The 27246-nt window shown below is 40.7% G+C and overlaps 1 protein-coding gene across 1 annotated transcript in view; it reads right to left on the bottom strand.

Annotated features, from left to right (window-relative positions):
* Nucleotides 1–27246, bottom strand: part of LOC145418100 (E3 ubiquitin-protein ligase TRIM37-like) — a 76709-nt gene that overhangs the window by 12320 nt on the left and 37143 nt on the right. Inside the window, exons 2-4 of the mRNA XM_080286633.1 lie at nt 1424–1686; nt 934–1144; nt 228–436 (exon numbers count right to left, since the gene is read on the bottom strand). Coding sequence (XP_080142759.1) covers nt 228–436; nt 934–1144; nt 1424–1686 — 683 coding nt within the window. The remainder of the gene's footprint in view (nt 1–227; nt 437–933; nt 1145–1423; nt 1687–27246) is intronic.

Genomic DNA, 27246 nt, shown 5'->3' with positions numbered 1-27246 from the left:
GTGTCTCTTAAAACCATACATGCTGAAGACCTAGTGTAAAAGTAGTTCTCAGTTATATGTCAAGGATGTGTTTTAGCTATTGCAATTAGTTACATGCATCTGCTACTGCAAACTGGAGGAAACTAGTATGTAAGCTTTCTTGGTATTGTGGCAATGGAATTTTAAAAGGAAATTTTCATCAGCTTATTAAGGCCAGGGGTGGGGGGTGGGGGAATCCCAACACTTACTTGGAACATGTGTGTAGCTGGTGTTCTATCTCTTGCAGTAGAGACTCAAGCTGCTCTGTCTCCTGAGTGAGTGAGTTTTTCTGGCCCATTAGTGTCAGTAGCTTTGACTTGAGCTGAGAGTCAAGTCGAGCAATCATGAGCTCCACAGCATTACGGATTTCTCGCACTCTCTCATCTTTAGCTGCTCGCACAGACTCTACATTTCTCTCCTGTAACAGTAAAGAAGACTTAAAGCTTTTTATAACATATGTCCATGGCTGGGTTTATCAATATCAGAAAAGTCAAAAACTGCAATAAATACTGTACCTGTACAACTGACACTCCATTACAAACACAAGCAAGAAAGAGGGCCATGTTCCCTTGAAAAGCAAATTTCATCAAATGAGATGGCTTTTCATACTTAATAGGCAAGTTCTTTTTAAAACATAACTACCATTAGCAGCAAAAATACATCTGCATACAGTAAAGCCAAAGATATCATTCAAGAAGGCAGGGAAGAAGTAGATGAAAATGGTGTTGTATCACACATTTTGATCCAGCTTTCTCTTCAACTACCAATGTACTTGCAAAGAAGTCAAGTGAAAGCACAGGATACATAGATGTATGGAATTTATCATCAACAGTTTCTTGCCTATAGGGTACTGTACATCAAATTTGTCAACAACAAATTCTTGCCTACAAACTGAATTTATCAACAAGTTCTCACCACTTCTTGCACAAGAGAGACCAGTTCATGTAATCTCCTTCGCAACTGAGCCACTTCTTCCCTGATCTGAGTGATGTGCTGTTCATATACTTCTTCCAGAGGCTTGAAGGTGTGGCCTGAATGTGTGCCACCCCACAATGCACACTGGTGACAGATGCACTTGCCACACGTCCAGCAGTATACACTCAGCTTCTCTTGGTGACGCTCACATCTACAAAATTCAACAATCATCATCATCATCATCATCATCAACATTGCCATCATTTTAATTATGAAATACTGTTCTTTTCAGCACATTAGATCTCCAGTGTTCACATTAAATCTCAACATTAAGTATTAAAAGTCGGTATCAAAATTATCATTTAGTTACCGTGTGAGGTCTTTGAGGTCTATCAGTTGTCTAAATGGCAAGGGAGTACATATATTTCCCAAAGACATTGTCATTTCACAGATGTTTCTATATTTACAAATAAAATAGACAGACACTAACTTGTCTTTTTCGGAGTCCGGTGGAGGAGGTCTGACACCTGCTTGCTGTAGAGTGTCCAGCTGCTGTGTAACTTCTTCCACCCAGCGGCAGTTAACCAGTTCATGTAGGTGGAGGTTGGCTCGGCAGTGGGGACATTGTGGCCGCTGTTCTGTCAGCCACCGTCGAATACACAGATAACAGCAAAGCTTGGAACAGTGAGGGCACAAGTGTGCATCCTGCAGCTTCTCCATGCAGATGAAACATCGGAACACCTCAGCCAGGCTCTGCAATAACATAACAGTTTACTATAACACAGAGAACAAAATACAAATAACTAATCCAGTACAGTAAATACCGTACTGCAATGTACCTTAATACAGAACAAAGTACAGTATTGTATGAGTCAAATACAGCCCTACTCAATCTTGGTCAGAATCACTGAAAATATGGGGTACCATATGATAAAAGTATGAAGAGAGACCTGAAAGTAACACAACAATAATCACAACAGTATTATAAAGGACTACTTCCAGCTGCAAAAGATACAGAGCCATGAGACTGAATGTCAGTAGCTACCATAAGCAAGTTCTTTATCACTCACTGTCCTGGTTTAACCCCCATACAAGTGTTGGCAGTAACACACTTTCATTAAGGGTTCTCTTCGTCTCCATTCTAACCATCCCTCCAAACATTTTTGACCCTCAAACCACACGGATCAACTTATCTATGTAACTCTGGCTGATAAGCAAATGATCTTATGAGCCACTAGGAAACCTCCTGAAATCTGATGATTAATCTCACATTCCATATTGCCATGTTTACCCAGTAAAGAACTACTCCCAGATAACGAAAACTATCAATATCCTCATGCACCTCACCTCCCATGTATGGTTCTCTGCAAATCATCCTGCTTCCTCTCTTCATACAATCCTTTGTGCAACTGGCATGCCATACTCTTTTCTTTCAAATATCATTACACTGCTTTTGCATACACATATTTTCAGAGTCATTCTAATGCAAACTCTTTAATTCATTCATAGCCTTTCACATATCACTACATTAAATTCTGTGTACCAGAAAAGATGTGAAAACTATGCAAGAGCAAATGGGAGACTGTGCAGCCTTCAAAAGAATGCTATGATGGATGAAAGGTCCCAGGGTCATCATGTATACTGTCACTTCCCCTGCACATCTTGAAATACTAACAGAAGTCTAAAGTACTGGGCTACAATACAATAATTTCATTCACTACAGTTGTATTCTCTCTCTCTCTCTCTCTCTCTCTCTCTCTCTCTCTCTCTCTCTCTCTCTCTCTCTCTCTCTCTCTCTCTCAGTGTGTGTGTGTGTGTGTGTGTGTGTGTGTGTGTGTGTGATGAAAGGTGGCAACTGACTGTCATTCCTGCCTGATAGGACCACTGTTAACATTCCACTACAGTTTCACAATTTATATATAACTTGCAGCTGGATTTCTGACTTCTTTGTGTCACATTCTCAATGTTAAAGAAGTTACCAATTTTCCCCAAACCAGTTCCTGTGCAAATTACATCATAATATAGTCTTGTATGTTTTTGGCTGTCAAGTTAATATCGAATCAGTCTGAATTAGTAACAAGCCACAGGATATTAATATACTGTATAATAGACAAAATACGGTGAACAGCTAGGGAAGAGATGTAATGAAGTTTGCTATGCCAAGGAGAGAACAGTCATTTATGTGCACAAGAAGATAAAGGCATAAAGAAAACAGCAGCTGATATACAGTGGCCACAGATTAAATGATTAAAAGATGGTAACTTAATTTTTCCAAGAATCATATTATAACCCATGCAGAGTGTACTGAGTATAAGGTATTAGGTTTTATACTGTTAACAGACTATGGAAATAAAAACTGCTTTTGCCAGATGCTGAAGAAATACTCAGGAAAACTGAAAGTCTTCCACCTGTTTACCAACGATGATGATACCTTTATAAATGGTGCACACACACACACACACACACACACACACACACACACACACACAATCTCTCTCTCTACCTTGTAATAGCTAGCAGGTGTATAGTAGTCTGCCGTTTGCTTTTATATACTGTACTTTTTGGTATGTCTTCCCATCTCTGACTCCTTCCAAAAAAGAGGAGCACCCTAGAGTGACAGGGATTAATGAAAACTGTCTCTAACTTCCCATTAAAAAGTCTATCCCAAGTTGAACTGACATCATAACTCTCTTCTCCCGCAAAAAAAAAAAAAAAAAAAAAAAGCTATGGTTGCAAGAGTCATGCCTGGCCTGTCTGTATGCCTGGCTGCCCATATACTTTCACTCCAGGCTCTTGCACGGGAAACTGCACACATTCTGACACACATACATACATACATACATTCTGTACTATGATGATACAAGGGACTGTGTTGAGAAATGAGCTTGCGTGTTCTAAGAGGGGAGATTATTTACATACATAAGTTACATATATACATACATACATAGCCTACATACACAATACATTATACATACAAATATGTAAATTTCCACTGAGAGATAATATGCGGGACTTAGGAAATGTGTGTGTGTGTGTGTGTGTGTTTCAGCTGTAAAGTGTTTATTCTCTCTCTCTCTCTCTCTCTCTCTCTCTCTCTCTCTCTCCTGGCTACCACAAGACGACTCTATTCACTTTACGATGGACTTACTGAACAATACGGCTCTTAAGAACATTTTCCAATAATACTCCATGTCCACTAAGAAATACAGTATCTCCCCAAAAATTAAAGAAAAAAAAAATCGTTTGGTGGCAAAAAGAACAAGATAACAAAGACGCCACTGTACTGCAAACTTAAACCCTTATTACATGTTTACTTTGTTTTAAATTTTGACCGTACATATAAGATCTACACCATTCTTATCCCATTACCACTAATAAAAACAGAGTCGACATGATCCACATACAAAATGGAAAAAAAAATAGTAATCAACCCCATTATTACAATGACACTTTTTATTTGTAAACAATTTCATTCAGCTGAGGAAGACTTCTAACTACAGGGGTTTGATATGGTTTCATTAACCCTTTCAATACGAGGTTCTTCCTAAAGCTGAATTAAATCTTCTTGAGGTAATATTTAATATTTAAAAATGCAATTAGTGATTAAAGCCAAAGAAACATCAAGAAGCTCTACGATACTGTGTCGCAACTATTCCCCCATTCAAGCCTTTCAATTCTCCGCTGCAAAGGCCTGAATGGCGAGTGAATAGAGGTGCGACCCATTTTCTCGTAAATGAAGTAAACGTGAATAATATTAACACTCCAGGGTTGTTGTGACTCCTTCTCAGGTGACTACAATCATCCGGCGTAAACTGGAATGGAATATTATAGTTGTCGTTGAAATCTAATGTGGAAAAAGTGTTTGGGGGCTTCCTATAAGCCGACAAAACTGCGCCCCTCTCCCTCCCCCTCAAAAAAAGTGCTGGCAGATTGTTACCTAACCTCGACCTCTTATCATACAAAACTGCTGTGATGACTTTGAATGAGGCCTCGCCATCCACACGACGAGGTGAGAATCTGCAACACCACATACTTATTTTTATTTATTTTATATTTATAAACTGTGCCTCGGAATATCCCTTAACCTCTTCCGTCCGATGGCGTCTTTTTATAATTAAGTTCAAAGAACAGGCATATATTTTTTTACTGTTTGAACTTCGGGATGACTTCTCGTGATAAAAGGTTACTATCGTGTTAAAAAAAAAAAAGTGCAAATATTTTTTTTCCTCGCTTGCTACAGCTACGTTGCATATTTTTATTCAGCCCAAGGAAAACGCTTTGTAGTGATTTTTTTTTTTTTTTTAAGTGCCTCGGAATGATTTTTATGACTGGTTTCCATATACTATTTTGGTACAAGTACGGATGTGTGGGTATGAATGTAACTTGATTATCGACACCCTCACTACGAAAACTTCCTTCTGAACTGAACAAAATCGTGTAGTGGTAGCAGGAATAAAGTACAAAATTATCATCATAGTAAAGGGTGTTATGGCTGTCAAAGTCAGTAAGATACACACGAAAATGAACAAACAAAATATCGGCAACTATAAAATAAGCAGTGATTTCGAATGTGTTGCCTGAAAAAAAAAAAAAAAAATCACGAAGTGTTCCTTGATATCGGGCAACATATTTTGGGTGATACAAGAACCACTACAAAACAAACTAGTGACTTCAAAATTTTCCCATGCTTCTTTATGTGGTGCCTGAAACTATTCAAATATAAAAAGGAAAAGGCACTAGGTACGATTAAGTATTCCGCGATGATGGTGCGAAGCCTGAAAGTATTTAAAAAATATATATATGCAGGGTTAAATATTCCGTGGGGATTCGGTGTGTGAAGCTAGTAAAAAAGGGGGGGTGGGATGAAAAAAAAAATATATATTCGGTGGTGATTCGGTGTGTGAAGCCTGTACGTATTAAAATACGTGTAAGAAAAAAGAAAAAGGAACGACACCTGGCAAAACGAAATATTCGGTGGCGATTCGGTGCGTGAAACAGGGCGGTGAAGTGTAGGGTGAGGGAAGTAGGGCTCACAGCACACTTCCCAGAAGGTCACACCCTCACCCAGTACTCGGACATTAGACCCCCCCCCCTCCCACCTCTCTTCACAGAAGTCCCACGCTATAGCCATGTCAGCTATAGGACGTCATTTTTGTATATTTTTGCTACCTAACATTTCTGCTTAACTTAGGAGGGAAGTCTCGTCATGAAGCAATATCTAGTCCTGTCAGTACAAAATGTCTCACCAAAGTCTATTTCTAAGCCTCTAGTCTGTTGCAAGATTGAAATGATGTTATGGTGAGGTGAGGGAAGTAACAACCACACTTCTTCCCACGATGTCACCCTCCCCAGCCTGCTCCTTGAACAGTATATTGGGTCTGATTTCACCTGTCGGAACTAAGTCACTCCCACAACCTTAATGTTACGTCGTGGTCACAAGAAATTCAGTGAGTATTTTTCGCGAGGCTGGCATGATGTTCCTCGATTTACTTGTCAAACCAACCCTCCAATCTTACTACACTTGGCCATTAACGAAGCTGAAAGGAGTTAGGGATAATTATCAAGGAAGAATATAACTGCTTTAATGGCCCCCAAGGAGTCTCGTCGGTTAATGAAGCTCCCTAATACCCTTTCCCAAGTAATTTATTTTGCTTATTGCACCTTAATGTCATCCTCTGTGTTATGTAAATCATTCTGATATCGCTTCACCATACATACAGACCAAACCATATTAAAGGATATTAACCAGCCATACCTAAAGGTAAATCACCAAGGAACGGGTGCTAAGGAGTCTCCTTAACCAACGAGAATGTGGACTTTTGTGGTTGATTTTGGTTAATTAGAGATATTATTAAACTTGTTTAGACTTGCCGGGATAAATGCATTTACCCATTCACCACGAGGTCTTGCCCAAGTTCAATAAAATCTTCAGTGGTAAAAAAAACATAAATAAATAAATAAACGACGACATAATGCTGTATGGATAAAGGGAGACATGACTTATTTCCCTCAGCAAATGCAAATCTTTCTTGAAGTGTATGGCTGAAAGAATGAAATAAAAGACGAAGAGGATATTAAAGACTTGCTGACCACTTCAAGGGGGTCTCTCCAAATCTGAACAAATTGGTCAGGGTAAAATATATATATATATATATATATATATATATATATATATATATATATATATATATATATATATATATATATATATATAAGGGGTTAGTCGCACGGGGATAAATGCGATGAAAAACAAAACGTGTCTACGGTAAGGCATTCCCTTAGGCTGTGTATAAAAAAGAAAGGAAAGCATGTAAGAGCGTGGGAAACAAGAAGGCTAAATCATATTATCACATTATCGCGGTTTCTCTCTCTCTCTCTTTCTCTCTCTCTCTCTCTCACACACACACACACACACACACACACACACACACACACACACACACACAACCACTTCCTCTAAACCATTATTTTACAGCCTCTTCCGACAACACAGCTAACTGTACAGGAGGAAATGACGTCAATAACACAGTTTTAATCATTCATTTACTTATATATCTATCTATCTATTGATATATCTGACACATTAATTAGAGGCCTAACTCTGAGGAAAGACGTGCAGTATATATAATATCAATGACTTAAAATACCTATGATGCAGGCGATATATAGTGATGTGTATCTGACTAGGTGCGTGTATTGAGAGTGAGGTGGAAGGGCAGGTAACCGTGAACAGGTGGAAGATAAAGATGTTGAGAGAGAGAGAGAGAGAGAGATACACACCAGAAACATTAATATATATGTTAGTGTTTTATACCCTAGTCAGACAAGAGCTGGCCGTAGTGGTGATGGCGATAGTGGTGGTGTAAGGGATGAGGAGGTGCCAGGGGCGGGGCTGATAACGATGAACTACCGATAAGGGACAAAATCACCATTCTTATCTCCCTTCCCTTCCTCCTCTAATTCAGTACTTGTAGGGAGAGCTAGCACACTATACGATGATATTCTCTCTCTCTCTCTCTCTCTCTCTCTCTCTCTCTCACACACACACACACACACACACACACACACACACACACACACACACACACACACACACACACACACACACACACACACAAGGCGTCAGTGATCGCCTCGCAATGCCGCAAAAACTGATGAGTAAGTTTTCTCATCAGATTACCAAATCATCGTTAACTCAGAGAGAGAGAGAGAGAGAATCATGAGTCAGCGAACCAGGTGATTACAGTTAGGGAGTATACTTAGACTCGTAAACAACTCATAGGTTGGTCGGGCAACCTCAACTTTGGTATATTGGTACATGACAAAAAAAAAAAAAAAAAAAAAAAAAAAAAAAATGGTTGAAGAAAGACAACGCCCTTCCTGTCTCCTAATTTCTGAGATAGGACAAAAATTAATCATATACAAAGAGGTCGTTGTTATATGCACGATATACCAACTACGACTATAACTTATTTCTTCAAGTCAAACTACATGAAATCTAGGCTGTTAGTAATACCTGGATAAATCTCATATTGGTTAAATTGGGTTAGGTTAATTTCGTTAGATCTAGTTGTTAAATATTATGACATTATATCTACACTATTCACTTCTGTCTTGTTAGAGGTAGGTTAGAGTAGATTGGTTAGGTTAAGTTTCATTATATATGGTCTGGTTTGGGTAGTTTCTCTTTCGTTCTCTTACAACCACAACACCCATTTTCTAGACTAGGTAGTTTTAATATCTTTGACATAATCTCTTTCAACCAAAACGTCCTTTTTTTTTCTTTTTTTTTTAACACAAGCAGTACCTCAGCTGACGGATGACAGAACTGGATGGACGGAAGGACAGTTGGATGGATGGATGGATGAGTATGAATTTGGCAGTCAACGTAATGGCTGTTTTGTATTTTAATTTATTTACTTTCTGTGGAGTTGCGAGTGAAACTGCTTAAGGGTATCATTGCCACCTCCCGATGACTATATATTACTCTGGGGACACGACCTCCTTTAAGCTCCATCACAAAGAAATGTCCCCCAAACTAAGCAGCTTCGTCATGTGCGAGGAAAAATAAAGCGAAAAAGACAAGATTAAGTTGATCAGGTTCGTCTCTAGATAACAAGAATACGATATCACTGGACTGAAGGAGATAATGGATGTATGACAATATCGCTAGGATATTTACCACGGTTTCTGGTTGTCATATACTATTGTAATTTATAATCAAGGGAGTAGAATCGTGAATGGTATTATATAAACAAGGGAGTAGAATCGTGAACAGTATTATATAATCAAGGGAGTAGAATCGTGAACAGTAATGATGTGAAATTAAGTAAAATGTAGGTCAGACAGGGTTAACCATGGACATTTTCTTTTTCATTTTCTTTTTTTAATTCCCGGCTGTCCGCACACGATTTTACGAAGCCTGGGAGAGCTGGGGAGGTTAAGGAATTTGACACCATCGGAACTGCAACTAAATGCCATCAATACTGCAGCTGGCTAAATGTCACCGCAGGAGTCCTTACGGTACACCCTTAAAACAAAGAATGAGAACCTGTACTTTGTTAACTTTAACTGTTCTGCTTTTACTCTAACTTGGCCTAAAATTGCCGTTTCTCCATCTTGTATTCTGAGTTGTAACAAAAGACTGGCACAAGATTACGACGCTAGTCACGAATAAGTGCCCTGGAAAGATAGTAGAGCCATAGCTTTGTCATTTTCCCCAATTGAGCAACGTGAAATGAGCTCCAGAGGAATGAAAATCTGGACCAAGTTAAAGGAAATGGGGTACAGGCATAAATCTACCGTCACTCCATCTTGAATCCTGAGTCTGTATGAAGAGATTAACACTAGAATAAGGCGTTAGCCACGGAGAAGTGCTATGGAAGCATGTTGAGTCGTTGTCATATTCTGGCATTGAGCTACGGGAAATAAGCTGCCAAAGGACGGACATTTCCACCAAGTTAAGGGACTGTATATATAGCATTTTATTTCGCGTGACGTCAGGTGATTTCACTCCGCTGAGTACCTCCCAGCAAAAATATTAACAACTTTTACATTAAGGTTTGGCAGACACATTAACATGCTTCCCACAATATACTACAGTTCTTTCACCTTAATTTGACCCACAAATTTGTTCCTTTTGTAGCTTAATTCACGTGGATGAGTGTCAAAAAATATAGTGTAATGACCCTACATCCTTTTACGTAGTACTTTTTTGTGATTGGCACCAAATTCCAGTGATAATGTGACAACTCGGCAGTCATGATGGGGAAATGTGACAATTTCAGGTCGTCAGAGTACAGTATTTATTATGGTAATTTTTGGCCAAGTTAGAGTAAAAAATAATAATAATATGAACACCACAATTTTAGGTTGTTAGAATAAAAAAAGTTAAGCTGACGCCAAAAGATTTTTCTTGTAGGTAAAATGAACTCCAAGCAGTGAAAGGGTTGAGACACGGTGACGCGCATACAGGCGCTGGTGGCACTCAGAGGTTGCGTGGAGTCATGGCCGCCCTGTTTGGTAAAGGTGAACACGGCTGATCTCAAGTGCCACCACCCTCACACCAACCACATCCCCTACTTGCGTGCAACCCAAAGCCTCTTATCCATACCAACCATGCTCTACGCCTGCAACCACTTACCTGAACCTTCTTTCCCACACCAACCATACCCCCCACTTGTCTGCAACCAATTAACCAAAACCTCCTACCCGCCCCAACCATACTTCCCATTTGCTTGCAACAACTTACTCAAATCTATTATCCACACCAACCATACCCCCTCCCTACCAACAACCATTTAGCTAACACCCCTTATCCACACCAGTCATGCTTCCCACTTGTCTGTAACTCCTTATCCAAAACATCTTATCCATATGCATACCAAAACTTACTAAAAACTCTCGTCTTTCTATATACTTTTGCTGTTTCTACACTCGGTACTTATAACCCTCACTACATCCTCATTCCCCCGTTGTCTGCAATCACACATTAATACCCCTGCCAGCATTAACAAAGAAAACAAAATTGCCTGTAACTTACCATTAACTCCATGAATTTCCCGTTATTTTATTATACGTTATTTAAACCCCCTCAAAACCAAATCGTCTTCATGCTACTTCGCCAGGTCAAACATTTACTGCCGCCCATACTCTTTAACAATAACCTTCTACAATTTATCTTAAACACTCGACTAGTAATCTTTTCATCTTTTTCTGTAACCTTAACTTTCACTCTCCCAGCTTGCCCTAATAACTCATCACAACACTCTAATCACCATGTTATTTTTTCACTTCTAATATTTATCAACTGCACACTCTCCCACTCAGCCACAATAACTTAAAAAAAAAAAAAATGGCTTGATATGATTTACGTTTACAATTTACGGCCTCAGTTGCTCATCTGCCCGCTACGACACACGCCAACAGGAACACCAGAAAGTCGCGGCACAACACTATACCGTAAATTAGAGCACACGGTTGAAAAATATTACCCTGATTTAACACACACCTTATTATACGTGACGAAAGAAGACCTGAATGTATAGGTGAAATACTGTATACTGTATAATAGTGTAAGCCGTTCTAGAGCCGTATTAGTGCAGATTTTAGGGGGGTCTCCAGCAACTGTTAAATTCACTTGTTTTAGTTACTTATACAAATTGCTTCAGTATGAAAATGATACACAATCATAAAAAGAAAACAGTATCGCGCCAAATACAGACCCCCCCCCAAAAAAAAAAAAAAAAAATGGTAAAGATGTGTGTATGATATTTATGCAAACTATTTCGATATTCAGGATTTAAAAAAAAAAAAAAAAAAAGACGATATATGCGTGTATTATGTAAAAATGAATCGCGTAAGGAGAGGTGCTGAGAAATACCGTAATCCACCAGAACACAACCCCTGATCTCAACTGAAAGATGTGGTGCCAACAATGCCACTTTTTCTCTCCATATTTTTCCTCCTGTCTTACGATGATAATAATAACATCCAAGAGAATAAGTCGCTAAGAAAGAGTGCTGAGGAATATTCTAAATCCACCAGAACACAACCCTCTGATGGGCAATGAAAGACGGGGTGCCGCAGACAATGCCAGTTTTTCTCCCCATATTTTTTCACCCTTTCACTCACGGGCGACACGAGGGAAACCCGGAATATGGACAGTATTTATAAACTCTCTTAAGCTTAACCTGCGTGTAAGACTGTTTGTTTATATATCACTTGTCTTTACTTATACAGCTGCTAGTTATTTCAGAGTCAAACTAGTGTGAATATTAACCTGAAAAACTGCGATCGAGCCAATCTTCCCATGCATCATTCACTACTGCGGAGATTCGTTTATCGTAAAACTTGGTTAGGGTCTTTTATAACTACCAGTCCAGGTCCTTTGTTGGTTCACTGGCTGGAACAAAAGGTCGGCCAGAAAAGGATATGAATACGGAAAGAAATGACTGAGAGAATGAAAATAAGTGAGAGAAAGAGGAGCATTGTTGGTGCTGTACCCGCGGCTCACTAAAGAGGACTTAACCATTCGGGGAGGTGGCTGCTGCACCTGTCTGATTAGAGATTCTGTCGCTAGATCTGTTTATTTACCTTTTATGAACATTCAGATAGTATTACGCCCGTCGTGTTCTTGGGGATTATAGGAACTTAGCAAAAATCTATTCTCTGCCTTAATGTGGTTTGCGGTGTTGACAGGCTAAACTCTTAAGCCTTCTTCTTCTTCTTTTTACTTTTTTGAGGGAGGGGGATCTTTACTAAATTTTTGTGATAATTCAGTAAATTTGGAACATTTCTTGGCGATTCACTGGGACTTTGTGTTTAACGACATACTAACGTATTTTCAGAGTAACCAGTGATAACAGTGTGGTTTGGCAACTCTACCTGCATTTCAAAAAATAAACTAGAAACAGATAGCCAAAACAGGTAGAAAGACAGACAGACTGGCTGACTGACTGACTGATCGACAGGTTGATAACAGGCTGAACTTTGCATACCAAGTAAAACATAATGCACAGGCGACGCAAACCAATTAATCACAAAAATCACGCTCCGTGGTATGACAAGTGCATTCAGTACTCCCATGCAATACAAAGTCCCCTACCGGATGATAACCATACATATGTTATTGACCTTGGGAGTAGATCCCTGGTTTGCGCGACACACCTTCATGGTATGGGGAACATTATTGGTGTGAAGTTGTATCAAAATCACTCCATGCATGTGGACGTTATAGAGCGGACACGAATGTAGGTATGGCTGTTCAGTATGACAGAACCCAACCTTGTTCAAGTCCCAAGGGTGATCTTGACCTTGGGAGTATATGGCTGATTGTTACACGCGACACACCGTCATGGTATGGGGGACATTTGTGTGAAGTTATATTAAAATCTGGCCATGCATGTGGAAGTTACAGAGCGGACACAAAATTGCAGACGTATTGACGAACTGATGGAACCGCGGAAACCTCGAGTCCCAAAAATGCAGTGAGAAAAACACACTTCCCGCGGCCTCCCTTTCAGCTCGAGGATTTAATTATTTACTATTTACCATTACTGACAACCCAGTATATCACAAGTAAGTCATAAAAGCACAACTGACGGAAGCCAGATAAAATTACGTTTAAAATTAAGGAAAAATGCAGAGGGCAAAAATCACTTCCCGTAGCCCCCCCCCCCCCCCTTCAAGGACGAGGTGCCGCTAGTTGTCCCGCTTTGGTTCGTTGTTGTTGCTGTCCGATTATGCTCTTATGTCAATTTCCCCCAGCGCTCTCTCTCTCTCTCTCTCTCTCTCTCTCTCTCTCTCTCTCAGCTGAACAAAATCGTCCGGTATAAATGTGAACATAATAATTTAGTGAGTCCATAGTAACGACAAGGCTAATATTAACAACTTTTCACCCTCTTCTATCACTTTTTTTTTTTTCCAGCACATGAAGGCATCCCGTAAAAGGGTGAATCAGCATTCCAAAACTATATTCCTTAGAAAGCCCTTTCACTGCTCCAGGCCAGTTTTGCCCCACTTCACAGTATAATTCACACAATTTGAATATAACTGTGAGATTCCTCTGGCTGTCGAAGGATTAGGAGTTCCAGAAGTCACGCTGCTGTAACTATGCTGATATTTAGCTATAGTTCATTCACTTTAAGTAGGCAGAGGCGTTTGTCCTTTTGCATCGTATTACTCGTAGTTCAATGTCAGAATAAGAAAATACTGTGGCCTTACTTCCTATTCATAGCACCTCTCCTAGCATCATAATCTAGTGTTAGTGTGTTACCCTAGCTCAGCATTTACGATGGGGACGGCAATTTTACACCTAGTTAAAGTGAATAGAGTATAGCATTACATGTTGTTATTGTAAAGGAGTGTTATTGGTTCTGAGATTTTCCGATAATTTTAAAGCAGTTCCGTGGGAGGAGGAAAAGCCTGAGCGAGTTCTTCAGTATCCTTGTTGAAGTGAGACGGGTGCGTGATGTCCCCATGGTTGCTTAATGTTTACACCGATGGGGTTGAGAGAGAGGCCAGGGCGTGAGTGATCGATAAAAGAGGATGAAAATGTTAATGGATGATGGTAAGAGGTCAGGGCGAGTGACTGAAAAAAAAAAATGTTAATGAATGATGGAAAGTCGTGGGAGTGAGCGATCGCAAAACAGGAAGACTTAATCAATGAAAGAGAGAGGTCGGGGAGAAAGTGATGGGAAAAGAGGATGAGAAACTGTTAATGGATGACAAAAGTTGGAAAATTTTGAGCCTGATATACGTAGATAATACAGGTTTGGATGCTAATAATAATGATGCAGAACTTTGCGATCTAGTTCAGAGTTTAGAGCGGAAATGTTAGCGGCATGTCTGAGAGGGACCGAAAATAGGGGCAATGCGATAATGGATGGGAAAGAAAGTGTCAGTATGTCATCCACTGATATTTCGAGTATCATAGTGCTATGTGAGTATACTGTAATTCCTCTGTGTAAATACTTCACGGCACTGTGAACACAAGGAATAAATTAACAATACTTTTTACGTGACACCTACAGACGAAACTGCAAAACCTTTAAGTGGCACAGAAGACGCTCAAACACAGAATAAAAAGTGAAATTCCCATTAACACGAGTAAAGTGCAATAAAATGACATTCCGGGCGGGTATTGTAAGCAGAGAAGAATGCAACGGGAGAGCAACAATGTGCAAAGGGGAATGCAATACAAAAGCTATACAGTATGAATGCAAGTGCCCTATATGGTGAATACAAAGGAATGCAATCTAAAAACAACGCAATATGAGAAGAACGCGTCCTCTCTCGAATGGATGGAACAATGTGAGAAATTAGACAGGCACGTGACATTCAGCAACCGGATTCAAACCACATTCTGACGGTCTGTGTATTGCATTACTAAACCAGTGTGAGTATGAATGGGGTGGATACTAGGTGTGTGTGTGTGTGTGTGTGTGTGTGTGTGTGTGTGTGTGTGTGTGTGTGTGTGTGTGTGTGTGTGTGCCATTAACCCTTTCACTAAGAGATCTCTCCTTTAACTTAACCCCTTCAGCGTGAGGACGCGCTTTGTATCGTACTCAGCCTCTTTCCAGACTGTTTAGGAGAGACCCCTAAGGGTGAAGGGATTAAGAAAATCGTCTTGCTCTGAATAAATAAAAAACGACGCCAAGGTATTAATGGCGTTACCAAACACTGTCTCTCCTAACGTCTGCAAAAGGCCTCCCATACGACGAATACTGTAAAGCTATCTCACTGCAGCAAGAATTTTAAAAAGTCAGCCTAAATGTGTAATATGTTTCGTAAATTTCAGTTTCTATAGCTAGTATATTATAAATTTCCAACTCTGTTAAACTGGACCACTGGCGTAGATCAGAGAGGTTTTTGTCCTAACTCAGAGCTGTCAAGGTTTCTGCTGCTGGTGATGCTGCTTCTTTTGGCATCCAAGGTGATGCGGCAAGTTCTCAATGACAGCGTAATCTAAAGGATGCAGATCTTCCCTCCAAGGAAAGCCATCTCGTCATGCCTCAACACACTTTTTTTTGTGTTGCTAATCTTACGCGGTCTACTCTACATCACGATACTCAGTCCCTCACTGGTCTAAAAGCTTAAGAGACGCAATATCAAGAATGCAAACGCGTTTATTGATGACTTTTTTACATACATATTCTCAACTCCTTCATTCCAGTGGCATATTTTTCAGTTTATTCTTACCACAGACGATTTTCTTCACCCTCGGACATCTTCAACTGGAGGGGTTACATATAGTCATCACTAAGCCCATCATTGCAAAAATTCGTTCCTAAATAAAAGCATAAATCGTTTGGTGGTAGAACGAATAAACCAGAAAAGCACTTGACCGATACAGAAAGGGTTATTAAACATGAGACGATTATACTGATTTTGGGAAAGATCTCTCTGAATGAACGAGGGCCAGATATTTCACATCAACTCTTTCAGTACGATTAGGAATTTTTTATCAGTTTTTTTGCTTCCTTCAGACGATTTACCTCGGGAAAGATCTAGCACTAAAGGAGTTAATCTTACTGCGAGGATTTTATCTTACGAATATATTTGTACGAGAAACTCCATTACAGTGAAGAGGATACAAACGACATCCAGTAAAGGCAATCTTCATTAAGCCCTTAGGTACGGTATTTTTTTCCCCTGTATTTTTACTGCGGCTAAATGGTTTTAATCAGACTGAGAGAGAGAGAGAGAGAGACCCTCGTAATGAAGAGGTACAATAATGTATAAAACCCGTGCTAAAAAACTCTTGACAAGCTAACAGTCAATGTCATAAAAGCCTCACCACTTCACCAGCCATTAACCTTCAGTGGAACCAGCCACCAGAAAGCCACATCTACTTAATCATGCTGTTACTGACCGTCTCTCTTGCATGACCAGTTACAATATACGGTTGACTACAGAGGTGACAATTACGGAATGTCATAGAAATCACCACTTCACCATTCATATTACCCTTCAGTGGTAATATTTGTAACCCCAGGGTCATGTGAACGTGAACCCAGTGGACTACAGGCTGAAGTGACCGTTCTGCAGTCCACCATCCGCCTTTTTGGGAATAGAGTGGGAAGCGAGGGACGTTTTTATAACCAGGCAGGGGAACCACCTGATCGTCCCTCTCCAGCACCACTAAGCTTTAATAAGACGAGGAATTAAAAAGACACATCTTGTCAACCATGCAGCTATCAAACAAACCACTTCCCCTGCATGACCAGTCAGAGTGTACCGTTGACCACATAACGTCGACCTCCTTCAACACCCTCACAAACACTCCATCCACTAGACAAAACAGCAGAATGTAGGTTGCGCCAGAAACTGCAAACAGCCCATTAACACTCGTCAGTGGCAGAACTCAGGCATAACTTCGTATTTTTACCTCTCTGACTATGCTGGATCAATCTGCATATTTTATTCTTGCCACCGCCAGAAGATTATGTTCTGCTGAAGGAAGCTCCACGCAGCCACTGGGTTTAAAAAATAGAGCCTAAACTATTACTACGTCCTGAATCCTTGATCATATTCAGAGTTTTTAGCACGAAAATTCAGTGTCACAAACTCAACATTCAATTGCTATTCATTTGCAAGAATATATGTGTCAGAACGAGGAGCATATCAAAGACAACAGTGGCTTCTACAAAACAGCAAGAGAGACAAACAAGACCACTTCCACCGGGCCACAGGAAGGGGAGGCGAGGGAAGGGTGTCTGGCCACTCTTAACCGTAGAATTCCAAACCCGCATTCACAAACTTACGTCCAATTCCCTCTCGTAATTCAGATTCTGGTTTGCAGAGCGAACAGCTGACATGGGAAGCTTTTGCTCTCTCCATTTATTGTCGTGCAAAAAAAAAAAAAAAATACAGAAGCCAATTTTCTTAAAAACAAAAAAAAAAAAATCTCCCCTCGGAGCCAAGATTTTGTTTTTACAGATAGAGCAACCACAAGGAAAGATTCTACACCCTCCTTGTCTTTCCGACAAAACCAGTCATATTTACAACTGGGAACTATCCTAAGTCTGTCTGTGAATCCTTATCCATGCCCTTATGGAGTACGCCGCCATACTCCTCCCAGCCACTTGTCATACCACACTGGGCCCACCTGCAAGTGATCACACCAACTCATTTCAAACTGTGTCCTGAACTCACCCACAATCTCCAGCAGGTATACAGTAAGAACCACTGACTGACCAACACATCGTTATATGTACAAGCAGGTCAACATTCCGCATATATACATGAAGGTCAACACACGTACACATAAATATACAGTACGTAGAGCTCATACACACGAATAAAGACATGCAGGTCGTCAACATACATATACGTATAAGGCAAACACACATATAAATACATGCATGCTGGCACACATAAAGATATATACACATACTGTACAAGACATAAGCGTACATTCACATACATTCACGTAGACCAACAACTACTTGTTTTTATAGTCCAGCCGACGGAACTAACATTGCTCATCTTTGGTACACCCTTAAAAAAGAAGAAAAAAAACATTCCACTTCTTACCGATCTAAACATATGAAACAGGACGAAACTTTCTGAACCGTGTACAACCCTACGACTTCTTTGTAAACATCACCCTTGGCATTTTCGTTTCTTTTACACTTGAAATTACACGAAACGACACAGTTCAGGATGCTATATTGCAGGAGGCATCAATTTATTATATCTGTTGGACTCGAGTGGCGAGAATATCTTTTTTTAATTGGGTATACCGTAGGTACTGCGGGGAAAAAAAAAAATCAAGCAATGGGAAGTTCATTAATGGCCACTACAGCTTCAGATAACGAACGTACATGCACCTTGAGCATCGTGATACCTCTTAAATTTTGCTCGTACTACCTCCGCGTGATTTAATAATTGGTAGAGTTAGATGATTATATTCGAGATTAAAAGCATGTGTATAATTAATGGTGATAAGAGAGGCGTGAGAGTCATAGTGAAGGTGTTGTAGTGTGCTGTGTTCCTCTTCTGTCTAGCACCAGATTTTATTTATTTATTTATTTATTTATTTATTTTTTGCTATCTTCAGACGCTTTATGGTAAAAAAAAAAAAAATGTGCATAATATCGTACTGGTGTTAGGAGAGAGATAACTGTTGTGAAGGCGGTAGTGTGGGAGAATTCTGATTTTCCGATTACCCAGCGACTTTACTCATCTTTGCCGAGACCTCTTGTAGTACCGGTAAAAGGAGTTTCAGTGGTAAGAAGTGGTATTCTCGTGCGGCAGGAAGCATAGTAACATCTCTTCCTTACTGATTTACTTATGATTCTGCTCCGTTACTATAATATACCTGTGTGCTTTTCATGCAATCTATGTCGACATTAAAAAGACGTAAGAAGTAAAAAAAGAGGATATTGATGGGTAGTTTTGAAAATAAATCGTTACGGAAGAGGTGCCAGGGAGCCTCCTTAACCGACGAAAATACGAGCCAAGGTGTCTAAAATAAATCACTGGTGCCTGGTGTTAGGGAAGGCGTGAGGATTATCGCGAAGACGACGAAAAGTGAGTGTTGTACCAGGATTATTATTTATTTATTTATTTATCCCCAGACGCTTGTAATATGGTTAAAATAACATGTAATTAATTATACGTGTTGTGAGAGGCGTCAGAGGTGTTGTGAGGGGCGTGGGTGGTGTCGTGAAGAAGGTGTAGTAGTAGTGTGAGTGTTCCGCTAGGGTGCCTCACGTAACGACTCCTGCCTGGTCCAAGGTGACGGGGAGGTGAGTGGCGTGGACAAGATAACACCACTACCCCCACCATCACCACTACCACTACTACTATCACCACTACCACTAATATCACCCTATCACTACTGTCACCACTACCACTACTATCACCACCACCACTATAAACACCCTACCAAATCTGTCACCACTAACACTACTGTCATCACAACCCCCACCATCACCACTACCACTACCATCAATACTACCACCACCACCACTACCCCCACCATCACCATTACCTTCATCACCACCACTATCCCCATCACCACTGCCTCCAACATCACCACTACCCCCACGTCACTACTACTATTATCAACACCACCATCACCACTACCCCCACCATCACCACTACCATTACCATCACCACCACCCACACAATCACCACTACCACTACTATCACCACATCTACCCAAACGACCACTAACAAATGTACGGTATATAACCATCATCACACCGCCATTAACAAAATTCCCGGTATTATCTTCATGGCAGTTCTCGCATTTACTATCGCAACTGCAACTACAATAACTACCATAACAGTATCACCAATATTACTATTAAAAAAAAAAAAAAAAAAAAGTAACTAACAATACTCAAAAACTGTAAACACTAGAGGACAAATGACGAACAGGACATGAAAGCTAAGAAAAAAAATAGAAACAGGAAAAGGCTAAACACACATGAAAAAAATATATATATATATCCATAAAACTATATGCACAACAGGATGAGCATAAAATCTATAACAGGAAAAACATACAAGATAAAATGTAAACCAAAAGGAAAAATATAAACACGGAAAACAAGAACATGATAAACACAACCACCTCCACGTACTAAGAAAAGACAGATACAGTACAAGATGAAGACAGGCCAAATAGCAGCCTCCACCCTTCTCTGCAGCAAGTGCATGGATCGGTCGTAATGGATGGGCTAGTACTTTCCATTTTGTTTTTTGTTTTTTTAGATCAATCCTGTTGGCAGCAGTCTTTTTATGGGAGAAAAATGGTCTTCGGCAAAGATTCACAAACAAAATTGATTATAAACTCCCTGTCATAGCTACGATTTTTTTTTTTTTTTTTAGGTTCATGAAGAGAGTAGTATCATACCGTGACTCTTGCTGTCTCTTCAAACACCAGTCTTAATCAGGAGTGGAAATTATCGTGAATTATACATATTTTGTTTCAGAAGGAAGGACAAGTAAAGAGAGAGAACATAAACTTTACGTGTCTCTTTTTGTTCCTCTTGCAGAAAAAACTGACTGCAAGAATAATCGTGACTCCGGACGCTGGTATATGGGGTACAGTGCCCTCACGCCTCAAGAAATACCTGTGCACAAAAGAATGAAGCCACACATGGATATCTTATTAATGTCACCTGTGCATTGACGGGACATGTGAAAGAAATCAATTTATATGAAGCAGTGATAATAAACTGATATAGCGCACCGTAATTCTTCCATTATAATAACGTAACACAATGAACTGAACAACCACACGCAACACTGAAGGTCACAATTAAAACACGTGCGAAATTAAGAGGCATACAGCAAAATCATTATGCTTTTATTGCTATAACTTTAGTATTGTTATTGCCAAACGATATTATTCAACCGGAGGAAATCTTAAGCTGGAGAGAGAGAGAGAGCAAACATACATAGGCAGTGAGTATGATGTGAAATCGGTTGTACTAATTGGCAAAGGATTATATGCATCCTCACGGCTGGCATTCATCACTCACTCTCACTCTCTCTCTCTCTCTCTCTCTCTCTCTCTCATGGCCTAATATTGTATCACCATAATCTGGCACAAATTTTCGTCCCTTGCAGCTTATTTCACGTAGCTCAACGATAGAAAAAATGATACGACACATTCAAGATGGAGAGATGTCAAGTTTAGACCATGTCAGAGTGAAACAAGTATAGCCGCTTAGACACAGAAAATAGTAAGACAAAACATCCAGTCCCTTCCTACCCCCTTTTAGGCGTTGCCCACTCCCTCAGAGGACATTAATCACACCCACGAAAAATAGTTGTTGTTATGGGTGAGACCTTGAAATAACCTGTAATTGCAGTGGCGTAGGAGTGAGCCGGAAGACACACAAGGGGTGCTGGGGGTAGGTACTGCACACACCTTCATCCTCAGGTAACGCTTTCTACCCTCCTCAAGGTTCTAGTGACAGGAGAGGGAGCCCGGGGAGTAAGAGTGAACAGGGAGATACAAGAGGGAATTATAGGGTGGCACTCCACACTTCTTCATCATCAGGTAGTGCAATCTATCCTCTCTTCGATCTTTTAACTTTGGGGAGAAACCTAAGGAGTAAGGATATGTACTGAAGGTGGTAAGGAGTGATTTCTGCGAGGTAGTGAGCTGGAAGATGCACACGAGGTTGTGGGGGGAAGGGTATGGGCAAGACACCTTATCATCAGGTACGGTACCACTTTCTACACCGTCAGGATACTGGTGGTTGGAGGAAGACGCTAGGCAGAAAAGACACTGCTGAAGTACACACACACACACACACACACACACACACACACACACACACACACACACAAAGGGCGTTGCAGGCAGGTACTCCACACCCCACCATCTTCAGGTAACGCTTTCTACCCCTTCAAGGTTCTATCAATACGAAGAGGAACGTAGTGTGTTGCGACGGCCATTACTCATACGTGACCCTTGGTGTGGCGTGGAAATTGAAAATATTAATAATAATAATAATAGTAAATGCACGTACAACTCGTACGAAACGAATATGAAAATAACTCTCTCTCTCTCTCTCTCTCTCTCTCTCTAACACACACACACACACACACAACACTGGCCTTATGTTACCATACCTAACCTTGATCGAGCGCACACACACACACACACACACACACACACACACACACACACACACACACACACACACAACACTGGCCTTATGTTACCATACCTAACCTTGATCGAGCGCACACACACACACACACACACACACACACACACACACACACACACACACACACACACACACACACACACACACACAACTTTGTGCTACACTACACTACTGTTCACAAGTCATTACGTAATCACACCTAACCCTGATAAACACACACACACACACACACACACACACACACACACACACATTATCCTTCATCACCAATCATGCTCAGATACAAACGGAGCCTACCAACCTGAACACACAGACAATACAAACACATAATACAGCACACATTTCCCGTTTAAAATAACGAACACAAGAACCCCTTACAAGGTTATTTATAAAACTCTCACCTTAATTAACCTTCCATTTGCTGATGAAACCTTTGTGATGTTATATTTGGGTTCCTTTAGTACACAAAGAATTGGCATGCACACGGTCATACATCATAAAATACCATATTCTTAAACGTACAGTATTGTCACTAAAACCAAAACTGCGCGCACACACACACACACACACACACACACACACACACACACACACACACACACACACACACACACACACACACACACACACACACACACACACTTGCCTTCCGTTATCATAAGTAACCTTAATCACAGATACTCTCTCTCTCTCTCTCTCTCTCTCTCTCTCTCTCTCTCTCTCTCTCAGCGTAACCAGTGATTGAGCGAGGACGAAGAATCGAGGTGAAATCAGCGATGATAACCAACGGAGGGGGGGGGGGAGGAAGCGAGACATGGAAATTACAGTTTATAAAATGACAGTGAATATGGAAAGAAGAGAGACACATACGGTATGCAGAAGTTGTGATCGAGTACATCACACACACACACACACACACACACACACACACACACACACACACACACACACACACACACACACACACGATATGAAATTAATTCCTGAAACGACTTAGCTTGTTATCTCATCCTGCAGCACAGTATATAAAAATAATCCCCTAATCCCTTCAGTAAGACGACTCCCTTTCTATTACGTTTTGATTAACATTACATGACTTCATTAAACTTAAGGGAGGTCCTTAGGAATGAGGAACAAAAGATGCATATCATGAGAATATATAAAATATGGAAAGCAGATATACAGAAGAGGTTGAATATAAAGCTTGGAAAATTTGTGAGAAATAATATGCAAATTTGTAAAAAAAGGCAAATGGATGTATCGCACGAGAGAATAAGAACAGACAAAAAAGGAATAGAAATACATATATAGATAGATAGGTAGATAGATAGACACAGACAGATAATGGTAAAGACGGATAGATATAATACCGGTTTATACATTATTTTATATACTGGATATATATATATATATATGCCAAAAGATGGACAGCAGAAGGGAAGATGAGGTGGCGTAAAAACAAAAAAGTCAAAGGTAGTATAGTATTGTACAGGTGGGAATTGAGAAGATGGTGAGCCGTGGAGCGTGAGTGGTCAGGAAGTATGAACAGTAAAGAACACCACAGGCACAGTTACAGGCCAGTTATGATGATGATGATGACAAAATGCATTACATACAAAAACACATACAGTATGTAGGTAAACATACACAATACAGTACCGGTGAAACACACAAGATTACAAACAATCCCCAGCAGTCCATCCAATTTTAACCCTTAGTGGACAGGGCCTCGCTTAGGTATCATATTTAGACTATCGCAAAATTTATTCATTTGGGAGGTGAAGGTTGGGAGCGTGAGGAGTGGACAAGAGAGCTGGGTGTGGGACCTGATTGGGCGAGAGAGCATCCTGAGGGGCTGGATAAGGGCATGCTAGTAGTTTTAATGGTAGTAGCAGCTAAAACCCCAGGCCACCACGTGAAGGTGACTTTCTCTCGTGGCATGGGGTGGGTGGATGAGAGCACCGCGGCAGGTAAAGGCAGGCCTAGATCGGTACCATCCAGACGGACAGTGAGCCGAGGAGTGACCAACCTATTTGCGGTTCCCGTCATCACTCGATACATCAATTCTGACCCTCGTTCACAATGATGAGGTCAGGATGATATAATAAGCGATGAGGTAAGTGATAGGAAGGTGGCAGGTGAGGGGAAGGTGGCAGGTAAGTGGAAGGTGGCAGGTAAGGGGAAGGAGGCATGTGAGGAGAGAAGGAGGTGAAGGGAAGAAGGCAGGAAGAGCAAGGCAGTCCAGTACCAGCCAGACGGACAGTGAGCCGCGGAGTGACCAACCTATTTGTGGTTCCCCTCATCACTCAATACACAATTAGAAACCTGCCCCTCTACGTCCACTGCCAGGCTGCCTAACCATTAAGTGTACAATTGCTCACATTAACCATATAATTATCCAAACACCGCCATTTACCCAGCGTCATTTGTGGAAAACGGCAGCTGTGGTTAATTAGGCGGAACAGAACCATGCATCCAACTGGTCGCAAAATATTACCACGTTTCGTACACGATATATACCTTATCTGAATAAAATCATCTGGACGTAGACACAATATAAGACGTCATCGTGCAATATGGGTTAGCAAACATTATTTCTAACTTTTTAGTACATGAGATCTCTCCGACTCATATTATCCATAAATTACTGATCAGGACATCGTGTCGACAGGAAACAGGCGAGTAAGGGAAGTTATTCCATTCGCTTTTTTACATTTCTATAGGTATTTAAAAAAGAAAAAATGAATAATAGTACTAAATGAAAAAGCATATATCTTAATTTCTCAGCCTGAATTTCTGAGAGTGTGAGTAACAACATAAGGTCGCTCCCTTGAAGCAGGTGAAATCTTTTACTGGTTTAGTCTTGCTACCTACAGTTTATATGATTCAGTTTAAGGGATATCCTTGTACTGAGAAGGCAAACGACGGCTGTGTAACCTGACCAGCATGAAATGTCTCCCAGTCTGTGTAAAATGTCCTGATACCAAGGGCAAAGTATAAAAGACGTCCTCTGATTGAAGGCGTTGAGCAAGAGCAGGAACAGTGACAGCAATAGGAATAACAACCTGATTAACCGAGGTATTCCCAGCTGTAGCAGGAGGTAACGAGTGGTAACAGTAAGGGCGACGGGTGTTACTGGGTTACAGTGTTAATGTTGGAGGACCACTGCACGCCATCCTACCTCATTCTGCCATTCTCTCATTCATTTACACTATCATATACTTACTTTCATTCATTTGGTTCCTCCGTCTTCTCATTTATTGACGCACGTACTTACTCACGCACACTATCTTACTCCCTTCTTCTTCTTTTCTTTTTCTCCTTTTTTCCTCTTTCTCATACGCTTAGCCCTCAGTCACTCCCTACATCCTCTCATTCACACACGCAGTTTCTCTTTCCCACCAGCCTTGCTCAATCACCGATGTTATCCTTCTCTCTCTTTCTCACCCCCTGTCATCCTGTGATTCACTCTTCCTCCTTTAGCTCACCCACTCCTCCCCTCCGTCACTCTCCCCCTCACACACACACACACACACACACACACACACACACACACACACACACACACACACACACACACACACACACACACACACACACACACACACACATAATATACTGTATGTACCTGTATATATCTATATCAATATCTATATCTTTATATCTATCTATCTATATAGATAGATAGATAGATATAAAAAGATACAAAGAGCAAGGAGGGTAAAATGGAAAGACGAGAAAGAGGGAAGGAAGAAAAGGGGGGGAAAAAAAGAGTGAAAGAGAAAAGGGAAAGAACAAAAAAAAAGGGAGATGGATGGCTAAGGTGAGAAAGCAAAATGAAACAACTTAGGAGATAGGGAGAGAGACAGAGAGAGACAGAGCCAGCCAGGAGGTATTTGGGACATCCAAACTTTCTCACCTTCGTGCCCTGGGCTTGGTCTACCACCCTCCCCCCCGCACGAGAGAGAGAGAGAGAGAGAGAGAGAGAGAGAGAGAGAGAGAGAGATAATTAGCATTCAACAGATCAGGCATTATCTGAGCTAAGAGAAAGCCAAATATTCAGTATTAAATCGCGCCCCTGCTATGGGTGTTCTAGTGCATCCAGGCTAAAAGCACGACGACTTTGCGCAGGTGAAAGAAAACGTATGACTCAAAGAGGTTATCATTTTTCCACTTATGATTCCTTTTAAGATACTTCATTCAGGGTAACACCACACCGATCTGGCTCATAAGAGAGAAAGCGTACCAGTGTAAGGGTTAATGGTGGTGTGGCCTTAGAAGGAGTGTCCGTGTTGACCTCTGCTGGGTAGGACGATGGGTGGTTCGACTCCCTCCCGTGACCTATACCACTGGACATACTATCTCAGGTCCTATCTACCCTCCCTCACCCGCCTCGTCCCAGGTATAACCCCTCCACACGCCCCAATGTCCCCTCAACTCACAAGCACAGTAGACAGATTGATACAGAGAGGCAGAAGAGATACCGGTATATATATTGAGAGATAGACAGATAGGTAGACAGACACATAAAGAGATAGAGACATTAATTACAAGGGTAGATATGGCGTCAACATTATAACCAACATCCCATCTCGTCCTTCCAAACTGATAGACAACGGGGACATGAGACAGACAACATAGCATTAACCCTCTCCCCCTCCCACACACA

Source organism: Coenobita brevimanus, chromosome 14 (genome assembly GCF_032717465.1).
Source record: "Coenobita brevimanus isolate Jiangsu-jjx chromosome 14, ASM3271746v2, whole genome shotgun sequence".
NCBI lineage: Eukaryota > Metazoa > Arthropoda > Malacostraca > Decapoda > Coenobitidae > Coenobita > Coenobita brevimanus.
The sequence above is the reverse complement of the archived record's forward strand: the minus strand, read 5'-3'. Positions and strand labels throughout refer to the sequence as shown.